This window comes from Choloepus didactylus, chromosome 6 (assembly GCF_015220235.1).
Source record: "Choloepus didactylus isolate mChoDid1 chromosome 6, mChoDid1.pri, whole genome shotgun sequence".
Taxonomy (NCBI): Eukaryota; Metazoa; Chordata; class Mammalia; order Pilosa; family Megalonychidae; genus Choloepus; species Choloepus didactylus.
In genome coordinates, this window is record NC_051312.1 from 84,507,233 (window position 1) to 84,519,439 (window position 12,207).

The 12,207-nt window shown below is 39.8% G+C and overlaps 1 protein-coding gene across 1 annotated transcript; it reads left to right on the forward strand.

Annotated features, from left to right (window-relative positions):
- The first annotated feature begins 342 nt into the window (after positions 1 to 342).
- LOC119535720 (olfactory receptor 51G2-like) lies at positions 343 to 1,296 on the forward strand. The gene has a single exon (XM_037838031.1). The coding sequence runs from the start codon at positions 343 to 345 to the stop codon at positions 1,294 to 1,296; it is 954 nt and encodes a 317-aa protein (XP_037693959.1).
- Positions 1,297 to 12,207: the final 10,911 nt, after the last annotated feature.

Here is a 12,207-nt window from a genome sequence, read left to right on the forward strand (position 1 = left end):
ATGCTCTGGAGGGAGGTAAGCTTCTCAGTATAGCTTAACTGATAAAAGTATGTTGTTTAGGCCAAATGGTAGATAGTTGCTTAGCAAAGATCTGAGTGGCTGTAAGCAGAAATCAACTCAGAAAATTTATTCAATACCACATTATTAAAAGAGAAGATTAAACTGGTCAGAACACGGAAGGGAATGGAGCTCCTGGAACAATGAGATTTCTTTCATAGCCTAAGAAAGGGTTATGGGGCAGCTCTTCCTTCACAATCACACTTAGTAGGGATTTTATAAATGATGATTGAATGAACAAATTCCTCTTACCCCTAGGGTGGACACCTCCCTCCTGGAACCGCTATGTTCTCCTGTAACACCAGCACGTTTGGTCACTCTACCTTCCTCCTCACTGGCTTTCCAGGCCTGGAGGGCTCTCATCATTGGGTGTCCATCCCCATCAACCTGATCTGTGTGGTTTCCATTCTGGACAGCAGTATGATTCTCTTCCTGATCTGCACAGATCCAGCCTTACATGAACCCATGTACATTTTCCTGTCCATGTTGGTGGCCTCTGATTTAGGCCTCTGTGCCTTTACCTTCCCCACCATGGTCCGGCTTTTCTGGCTGGGGTCTCATGAGCTGCCCTTTGATCTCTGTGCAGCACAAATGTTCTTCATTCATGCCTTCACTTATGTTGAATCTGGTGTGTTGCTGGCCATGGACTTTGATCACTTTGTTGCCATCTGGGACCCTCAGCATTATGCCACAATCTTTACCCACTCAGCCACAGCCAAGGTAGGGGCTGCCATCCTGGTGAGGGCTATCCTGCTCAACCTCCCAGGACCCACTCTCCTGCAGCGGCTGCTGTTTCCCCAGATCAGTGTACTATCTCACTGCTATTGCCTGCACTGTGACCTTGTGGGGCTGGCGTGCTCAGATACCCGGATCAACAGCTTGGTTGGCCTGATCTCCATCCTTCTCTCACTGGGCCTTGACTCTTCCCTCATCGTGCTGTCATATGCCCTGATCCTACGGACTGTGCTGAGCATCACATCACCTAGGGAACGGCTCAAGGCACTCAACACATGTGTCTCACACCTCTGCATTGTTCGTATCTTTTATTTGCCCAAACTGGGGCTGTTTGTATTGCACCGAGTAGAGAAGCACAGCTACCCTGCCCTGGCAGTGCTCATGGCCAATCTGTACTTCTTAGTCCCACCCTTCATGAACCCCATTGTCTACTACATCAAGTCTAAGCAGATCTGTCAGGGCCTCATGAAACACTTCCAGCAGAAAAGGGTTGATGTTACCTAGAACAGCAGAAGGACCCAGTGGCACATGAGCCCAATGGGTCATTCTGAGTCTTGGTCTTCATGGGGGCAGTGGGGGTAGTGGTGGAGAGTTAATTTTTGAGACTTCAGAGTAATACGACCCTTACTTTGGAGCCCTTTGTGGGACCCTATTTGCCTCTTTAATTACACTTGTAAAAGCTGAGACCATTGGAAAGGATATAACAGTATCACTCATGGCTCTATATGACTAGGGTTGAACTATTTCAAACTCATGTATACAGTGACATCTCCTTAGTCGGGGGCTTGACCACACTAACTGAGAAGATATGTGTGCAGATCTATCTGTGCAGGCACCTCTCTCCTTTTCCTCATTTGATTATTTTTGGTATCCCATTTGATTTCTAAGCCTAAGGAATAAAAGTGTAAGCTATATTCACCTTTATACTTGTCCTCTTCTCCCAACTCTAGTACTAGCCAGCTCATAAACCAAGGAGGAGTAAAGGGGTTGGTGGGGTGGGGGAACATGAACAACACTGTACATACTGAATTTCTCTAGCAATTATTTGAAGTTCAGGGAGTAGTAGTTTTCTCTTGATTCTCTTGATGTGTGTCTCTGCTTTGAACTATAAAGTATGGCACTATCAGGCCTAGGAAAGCTGCTCCCTATAACTTCTGAATGGCACTGGTTTCCTCAGGCACAGATGGTGAAGGAGGAATAGCCACTCGCTTCTGAGTGGCAGAAGCACTTTCAGAGGAGGTGATCTGCTAGGATGTAAGCTCCACAAGGGCAGGGTTTTGGGAACCGTTTTGTTCACTGATGTATCTCAAGCTTTAAAAACAGTGCCTACAATATAATAGGTGCTCAATACACACTGTTGAATAAATGAGTAGGGAAATCAAAGGGGCCAAAGATTCTTCACAGCTGATACACGATAAGAGTGAGGACTGGGAAATCTGAATGTCTGAGGTCTGTGGAGTAACAAGCAGTTGATAGGCTGGAGCAGAATGAGGTGAGGATGGTTGCCAGAGAACCTGGTGATAAGGGATGATCCTTCTGTACCTCATGATCAAGAAAACTGTTTCAAAGGGTTTAGCTCAGAGAGCAGCTAAGTTTATTGTGGAGCTTTTCCCATAGCTGCTTCCTAATTTCCAGAAGGAAGTTTATTCATAATCTGAAGGATGTATACCCATCACTAACTTTGCCCTTGACCTGCTCAATCCTAAAATACCATTAAATTTCTAGGAGAATTGGAACAGAGATATTCCTGGTAGAAAACAGCTACTCAAATTTAATAGAACCAGCCATGTTAGAGCTCTTAGAAAGTGCTTTGCATGTACCTATGACCATCTAGACAATTAGGAGTTCAATGACTGTGGTCATTTCTGTGTGTCATTTCCATCAGCTGAGACAAGAGAGGATTAGGAAATCAGAGGTAACAAGGCAGGGTGGGCAGCTGTGAATCCTGTACATGCATTTCTAGTTAGAAAGTTTGTTTCCTCTACTAGACTGTATTTACACTGGCTGCTGTAGCATGGATTCCAAGGAACTTGGGACCCTGTGCCTGTTAATATCCAGGAGAAGGCCATTGTCAAACCTGTGTCTGAAGGTGACAAGATCCTGTCTACAGAGGCCGAAGAAGATAATAAATCCTGAGTTCAGAGATACCCTTTTAGAATAGGATGTCCAGTGACAGCTAACCAACAGTTCCAATAAATGTAGTTTGACCAGCCACTGTGGAAGATGATAACTTATGCTATTTAGGAAGGTCACACATCAGGGCCAGACAACTTAGACTGAAGAAACTTGGCATCATCTAGGCTTGTCTGTCTGCTTCACCCTCCACCCCAATAACAAGAAGGATCTGAAATAGGGCCAAGTATGTCCACTGAGGATCCCACCACCCTTGATCAGAAACCCTAGGCAGAGGTAATGTGATAGTATTTGTGACTACAATAGCCTTGGGCAGTTACAAAACCAAAACCAAAACCAAAAGAGACATATATAAAGCCCTAAGCCTAGAAATTCCTATTTGGAGAATTAGAAGAATTAAGTTTGGATATTAGACACCCAGTCAATGATTGCAGGGATCCTTTTATTTCCTTAGTCTTGCCTTTTCTCAGCAACTCTGAGCTTGGAAACTTCTACCCATAATCTCTATCACCATAAGACAGCCATTCCTATTGCTGGTGATTCCATGGCTACACTGATGTCCAGTGCTGAGAGGTATCTGGGGATCTATGTCTCCACAACTTTATCTTCAGTGAGCAGACATCTCAGCATATCCCATAATTTCTTCCTCTACTAGATAGGCCAAATAACTGCTGAAGTATCAGAGCCTGGCACAAGGATGAGTTCTGATATGGTCCCTAAAAAGTTTTGCTACTTGTTTACCCAGTTAAAGATTATTTTAGTGTGATATACAGTGGCCCTGCTCATAATCATTATGCTAATCAACCTGCCACCTACCTGTGGTAGGTGGAATTGTGTACCTCAGAAAAACATGATCTTAATCTTAATCCATTCCTGTGGTTGTCAACCCATTGTAAATAGGATTTTTTGAAGATGTTAGTTTTAGTTAAGATGTGGCCCAACTCAATGAGGTTGGGCCTTAATCCTATTACTGGAGACATTATGAAGAGGAAGCTATGGAGAGGAGAAGAAGCTGGAAGCCAGTGGAATACAGAAAAGAAAGGAGAAGACATTTCTATGTGCATTGTCATGTGACAGGAGAGCCAAGAACCCAGGGGTCACTGGCACCCAGCCCCAGGACACCATAGTTTCCAGGGAGAAAGCATCACCTTGATGACACCTAGATTTTGGGCTTCTCTGAGCCTCAAAACTGTGAGCCAATAAATTCCCATTTCTCAAGCCCACTCATTGTATGTTATTTGTTTTAGCAGGTGGGAAACTAAGACACCACCCATGCAGAAAACCTGAATTAAAAATCTCAGCTCTGGCCCTTACCAGCTGTGTGACCTTAGGTTAGTTACTTCACCTCACTGAACCTCAGTTTCTTCATCATTGTAAAGTTGGAATCATACTTACCTCACAGAAACATTGTGAGAATTTAACTATGTACACTCAGCAGCAAAGAAGCTGTTCTATTTTTGCTTGCAAGGTTATTTGACAAATGTTTGTCTCCCCTATTTGCTATAAGTACAATGAAGACTAACCCTAGTGCTTAGCACATGGCTCAAAATATTGTATATATTACTTGAATGAATGAATAAATGAAAGGTTGAGTTTCTAGGATGTGTAAATGCAATTAATTGAACTCAGTAGATCGGAGCTCAATAATAGGAGCATTTGTTATCATTAATATAATTTTTCTTATACAATTTCCATCATATATCCTTGATTTTGGGAGGGAAATGGCAAGTGTTGGTTGGTTTGTAGCAAACAATTTTTATTCAAGGCCACACTGCTCCATGGAACCTTTGGGTTTGTTTATTCATTCATAACTAAACCTTTCAAGGACTCTGTGTAGGTTGCAATGTGTGGTCTGAAAGGGATCTATGATATATAATGCTAGCCACCAAGTTTTGTCCTGGATTAACTGCAGAGTATCAATCTAAATCAGTGGTACTCTGGAGATGGATGGGGTTCTTGGTTACTGGGGAACGAGTGATCAACTTTCATCGTACATCTTTAGAGCAAGTAAAAAATGTGTGCCACCTTATGCTAGGTCTAGGTGCTAGTGATCAAGGGATGGGGGTGAGGGGTGGTCCCAGACAGGAGGAGGGGAAGAAGGCATATAGAAACACAGATGCATGTCCCAAGTTCTGCAGTGCCAATTCCACCCAAGCAGATTAATCTACATAATGCATGGATTGGCCATGGGGCAAGTGATTTCCTAATCGCCCTCTGTAAGGCAAAGAGCTGTTTTCACCCTTTACATAGAAGAAAAAGGAAGCCTGCAGAGACTGATCTAATGAAAAATTGCTGTGAATTCACTCTGAATGGTGTAAAATTATAATAAATACAAAATTATCTTTGTTGTAATGCTTTGCAGATTAGATCAATACAAGGAAAAAAGACCCTCTGAGAAATGTCTTTCTGCATTCCTTCTACCTCCTCCCATGACTGAGTGTAAGAGAATAATTATGGAAGAGAGAAGAGAGATGGTCTAAGTATTATTAATATAAATAATGAGATGTCTCCTGGGCCCCAAACATTTGGAGCAACTTCATTGACCTTGCTTAGTTCTGTGCCAAGCTTACCTCCCTACACCTAGACCAGAATCCCTAATTTAAACATCATTCATCAAGGTTCTGGGAATCCCAGGAGACTTCTTCTGGCTTCAAGTACAGGTTTGAGAGTGTCTAATTACCAGCCTATCCTGATCCCCAATAAGTAAAAAAAACTTCACAATTATTAAACTTAATTTGAAAACCTACATTTTCTAGGTACTTTATAAAAATGGCATTTAATCATGGTGTACCCTAAGAGGTTGGTACTGCTATTGCCTCATTATAGAGGAGGAAACTCAAATGATTGCTTCCCGGTGGTAGGTAGACTAGCCCTCTCACACAGCTACACATCCTCTTCCTGAAAGTCCATTCTCAACAGCATGCTCCTATTTAATTTTCAAGGCTTATGTGAGTCTTTCCATGAGAGGCAGTGTTCATCCCCCTCCAGATTTCTACATCTCCTTTGTGCAGGAATTTGAAAGCTTTCATTATGATATATTGTCTGTCTTCTACATAGACTAGATTTTTTTTGTCAAGAGATCTTGGGTTTTCAACTTTATTCTAGATACTACCAATATATAAAGAATTAAAGGGCTGTTGAATGAACAGATAAATTTATATTCCTGTTATGAACAGACCATCAACAGTCTAGAAATTTTTGTGACAGAGATTTTGATAACAACACTCTGGCAATGGTTAGATCCATGTTCTAAGCCTTCAGTAGAGCTCACAGGTGGGAGAAGCCCACATTTAGTGGTATATTCACCCCTCATAAGCTACATTTTTATACAATTATCTTCAAGATTCAAGGGTTCTGGGTTGTAGTTTGATAGTTTCAGATATTGGCCACTAGCTATTCCAATTCATTAAAACCTAAAAAGGGTTGTCTATATTGTGCATAAGTGTGCCCACCAGAGTGACCTTTCGGCTCCTTTTGGAATCTCTCTGCCACTGAAGCTTATTTCATTTCCTTTCACATCCCCCTTTTGCTCAAGAAGATGTTCTCCATCCCCCAATGCTGGGTCTAGATTCCTCCCCGGTAGTCATATTCCACATTGCCAGGGAGAGTCACTCCCCTGGGTGTCAGATCCCAAGAACTGCATTCCTTTTTATGGCTGAATAAGATACCATTGTATGTATATACCACATTTTGTTTTAACATTCATTAGTTGATGGACACAAAGTCAAAATGATGAAAACCAAAGAAAGAAAAAAATTAAAAGAAGCCTGTGGAGGATTGAATTGTGTATCCCAGTTGGACATGTTCCTGGGTTTGGTACACATTCTGTGAGTGTGGACCCATTATAAATAAGATCTCTTAGAGATGTAACTTCAGTAAAGGTGTGGCTCAAGTGAGTCAGATCAGGCTCTAATCTGGATTACTGGAGTCCTTTATGAGCAGAATGAAAGTCAGACGGAGAGAAGCCACAGGAGGCAGCAAGCAGCTGAATGTCAACAGAACCTGGAAGAGAAAGAAGATGCTGCCATGTGCATTGCTGTATTGCAGAAAAGCCAAGGACCAAGGTTTGCTGGCAGCCAGCCCCAGACGCCACAGTCATCAGGGAGAAAGCATTGCCTTGCTGGTGCTTCAATTTTGGACTTGTAGTCTCAAAACTGTGTGCCAATAAATTCCTGTTGTTTAAGCCAACGCATTGTATGGTATTTGTTTTACCAGCTGGGAAAATAAAACACAGCCCATGAAAAAAAGACACCATAAATATATGGGAACAGTGATAAGAATAATGACTGAGTTTCATCAGAAAAAATGATTTAAGAAAAAAAGAACTAAAGTACTAAAAGAAAAAAGAAACCTGTCAATCTAGACCTCTGTGGCTAGCAAAAGTGGTCATCAAAAATAAAATTTAAGTAAGGGCATTTTCAGGAAACAAAAGCAAAAAAAATCTGTCGTTAACAAATCTATACTACAAGAATGCTAAATGAAGTTTTTTAGGCTCAAAGGAAATTATACTATGTGGTAATTTGGGTCTACAGAAAGGAAAGAAGAGCATTATAAATAGTAAATATGTGCATAATATAATAGATTTCTATCAATCTTTTAAAAGATAATTCTTTAATAAAAGAATGTATTTTGAGGCTTAATATATGATACATACATATATGTACATTCTATGTAAAATATATTGAAAAATAACATGAAGATGAAAAGTAAATTAAATTGAATGATTTTAGTGATATTATATTTTAAATGAAGTGGTATAACATTAATTCAAGGAGGATTGTGATACATTAGGGATTCTGTAATCCCAAGCATCACCTATATGAAAATAATATGATGGATATCTAAAGCCACAGTAGAGAAGATAGAATGGAATTTCAAAATATATTCAATTAACCCAAAAAAGGCAAGAAGGAAGAAAGAGAGGACAAAAAAGGGTATAAATAAATAGCAAGATGATAGACTTAAACAGAAACATACAATAACATTATTACATTATAAATCACATTAACATTCAAGTTCATGGGCAGAGTTTGTCAGACTAGATAAACATAAGCGAGGCCCAACTCTGCTATGTATAAGCAGTTAACATAAGAATAGAGCCACAGATGGTTTAAATGTAAAAAGATATTCCATGCAAAGTTTAAGAAAGAGAAAACTTAAACTTCATAGTAATGATAATATCAGAAAGACTTGACTTCAAACAGTGTAATCAGAGATAGAGGACAATTTTTTTTTTCTTTTTTAATCATCATTTTATTGAGATATATTCACATACCACGCAGTCATACAAAACAAATTGTACTTTCGATTGTTTACAGTACCATTACATAGTTGTACATTCATCACCTAAATCAATCCCTGACACCTTCATTAGCACACACACAAAAATAACAAGAATAATAATTAGAGTGAAAAAGAGCAATTGAAGTAAAAAAGAACACTGGGTACCTTTGTTTGTTTCCTTCCCCTACTTTTCTACACATCCATCCATAAACTAGACAAAGTGGTGTTTGGTCCTTATGGCTTTCCCAATCCCATTGTCACCCCTCATAAGCTACATTTTTATACAACTGTCTTCGAGATTCATGGGTTCTGGGTTGTAGTTTGATAGTTTCAGGTATCCACCACCAGCTACCCCAATTCTTTAGAACCTAAAAAGGGTTGTCTAAAGTGTGCGTAAGAGTGCCCACCAGAGTGATCTCTCGGCTTGTTTTGGAATCTCTCTGCCACTGAAGCTTATTTCATTTCCTTTCACATCCCCCTTTTGGTCAAGAAGATGTTCTCCATCCCACGATGCCGTGTCTACATTCCTCCCCGGGAGTCATATTCCACGTTGCCAGGGAGATTCACTCCCCTGGGTGTCTGATCCCATGTAGGGGGGAGGGCAGTGATTTCACCTTTCAAGTTGGCTTAGCCAGAGAGAGAGGGCCACATCTGAGCAACAAAGAGGCATTCAGGAGGAGACTCTTAGGCACAAATATAGGGAGGCCTAGCCTCTCCTTTGCAGCAACCGTCTTCCCAAGGGTAAAACTTATGGTAGAGGGCTCAACCCATCAAACCACCAGTCCCCTATGTCTGTGGTCATGTTAGCAACCATGGAGGTGGGGTAGGCGAATACCCCTGCATTCTCCACAGGCTCCTCAAGGGGGCACTACATCTTTTTTTTTTTTTCCTTTTCTTTTTTTTTTTTTTTAACTTTCCCTTCTTTTTTAAATCAACTGTATGAAAAAAAAAAAGTTAAAAAGAAAACAAACATACAATAAAAGAACATTTCAAAGAAACCATAACAAGGGAGTAAGAAAAAGACAACTAACCTAAGATAACTGCTTAACTTCCAACATGTTCCTACTTTACCCCAAGAAAGTTACATAATATAGCAACATTTCTGTGAACTTGTTCCTACTATATCCATCAGAAATTAACAGACCATAGTCATTTCTGGGCATCCCCAGAACGTTAAATAGCTTATCTGTTCTTCTTGGATTATTGTTCCCCGTTCCTTAATTGCTCTCTACTGCTAGTTCCTCTACATTCTACATTATAAACCATTTGTTTTACATTTTTCAAAGTTCACATTAGTGGTAGCATATAATATTTCTCTTTTTGTGCCTGGCTTATTTTGCTCAGCATTATGTCTTCAAGGTTCATCCATGTTGTCATATGTTTCACCAGATCGTTCCTTCTTACTGCCGTGTAGTATTCCATCGTGTGTATATACCACATTTTATTTATCCACTCATCTGTTGAAGGACATTTGGGTTGTTTCCATCTCTTGGCAATTGTGAATAATGCTGCTATGAACATTGGCGTGCAGATATCTGTTCGTGTCACTGCTTTCCGATCTTCCGGGTATATACCGAGAAGTGCAATCGCTGGATCGAATGGTAGCTCTATATCTAGTTTTCTAAGGAACTGCCAGACTGACTTCCAGAGTGGCTGAACCATTACACAGTCCCACCAACAATGAATAAGAGTTCCAATTTCTCCACATCCCCTCCAGCATTTGTAGTTTCCTGTTTGTTTAATGGCAGCCATTCTAACTGGTGTTAGATGGTATCTCATTGTGGTCTTAATTTGCATCTCTCTAATAGCTAGTGAAGCTGAACATTTTTTCATGTGTTTCTTGGCCATTTGTATTTCCTCTTCAGAGAACTGTCTTTTCATATCTTTTGCCCATTTTATAATTGGGCTGCCTGTACTATTGTCATTGAGTTGTAGGATTTCTTTGTATATGCAAGATATCAGTCTTTTGTCAGATACATGGTTTCCAAAAATTTTTTCCCATTGAGTTGGCTGCCTCTTTACCTTTTTGAGAAATTCCTTTGAGGTGCAGAAACTTCTAAGCTTGAGGAGTTCCCATTTATCTATTTTCTCTTTTGTTGCTTGTGCTTTGGGTGTAAAGTCGAGGAAGTGGCCGCCTAATACAAGGTCTTGAAGATGTTTTCCTACATTATCTTCTAGGAGTTTTATGGTACTTTCTTTTATATTGAGATCTTTGCTCCATTTTGAGTTAATTTTTGTGTAGGGGGTGAGGTAGGGGTCCTCTTTCATTCTTTTGGATATGGATATCCAACTCTCCCAGCCCCATTTGTTGAAAAGTCCATTATGGCTCAGTTCAGTGACTTTGGGGGCCTTATCAAAGATCAGTCGGCCATAGATCTGAGGGTCTATCTCTGAATTCTCAATTCGATTCCATTGATCTATATGTCTATCTTTGTGCCAGTACCATGCTGTTTTGGCAACTGTGGCTTTATAATAAGCTTCAAAGTCAGGGAGTGTAAGTCCTCCCACTTCGTTTTTCTTTTTTAGAGTGTCTTTAGCAATTCGAGGCATCTTCCCTTTCCAAATAAATTTGATAACTAGCTTTTCCAAGTCTGCAAAGTAGGTTGTTGGAATTTTGATTGGGATTGCATTGAATCTGTAGATGAGTTTGGGTAGAATTGACATCTTAATGACATTTAGCCTTCCTATCCATGAACGTGGAATATTTTTCCATCTTTTAAGGTCCCCTTCTATTTCTTTTAGTAGAGTTATGTAGTTTTCTTTGTATAGGTCTTTTACATCTTTGGTTAAGTTTATTCCTAGGTACTTGATTTTTTTAGTTGCTATTGAAAATGGTATGTTTTTCTTGAGTGTCTCTTCAGTTTGTTCATTTCTAGCATATAGAAATATTACTGACTTACGTGCATTAATCTTGTATCCCGCTACTTTGCTAAATTTGTTTATTAGCTCTAGTAGCTGTATCGTCGATTTCTCAGGGTTTTCTAGATATAAGATCATATCATCTGCAAACAATGACAGTTTTACTTCTTCTTTTCCAGTTTGGATGCCTTTTATTTCTTTGTCTTGCTGGATTGCCCTGGCTAGCACTTCCAGCACAATGTTGAATAACAGTGGTGGCAGCGGGCATCCTTGTCTTGTTCCTGATCTTAGAGGGAAGGCTTTCAGTCTCTCACCATTGAGTACTATGCTGGCTGTGGGTTTTTCATATATGCTCTTTATCATGTTGAGGAAGTTTCCTTCAATTCCTACCTTTTGAAGTGTTTTTATCAAAAAGGGATGTTGGATTTTGTCAAATGCTTTTTCAGCATCTATTGAGATGATCAATTGATTTTTCCCTTTTGACTTGTTAATGTGTTGTAATACATTGATTGATTTTCTTATGTTGAACCATCCTTGCATGCCTGGAATGAACCCCACTTGGTCATGGTGTATGATTTTTTTAATGTGTATTTGGATTCGATTTGCAAGTATTTTGTTGAGGATTTTTGCATCTATATTCATTAGGGAGATTGGCCGGTAGTTTTCCTTTTTTGTAGCATCTTTGCCTGGTTTGGGTATTAGATTGATGTTAGCTTCATAAAGTGAGTTAGGTAGTGTTCCATTTTTTTCAATGTTTTGAAAGAGTTTGAGTAAGATTGGTGTCAGTTCTTTCTGGAAAGTTTGGTAGAATTCCCCTGTGAAGCCATCTGGCCCTGGGCATTTATTTGTGGGAAGATTTTTGATGACTGATTGGATCTCTTAGCTTGTGATGGGTTGGTTGAGGTCTTCTATTTCTTCTCTGGTCAGTCTAGGTTGTTCATATGTTTCCAGGAACTTGTCCATTTCTTCTACATTATCCAGTTTGTTGCCATACAGTTGTTCATAATATCCTCTTATAATTTTTTTAATTTCTTCAGGATCTGCAGTTATGTCACCTTTTTCATTCATTATTTTGTTTATATGGGTCTTCTCTCTTTTTGATTTTGTCAGTCTAGCTAGGGGCTTGTCAATCTTGTTGAT

Bases quoted from the DNA above. Each gene is read 5' to 3' on its own strand.
- LOC119535720 (XM_037838031.1), top strand. From the start codon at position 343: ATGTTCTCCTGTAACACCAGCACGTTTGGTCACTCTACCTTCCTCCTC.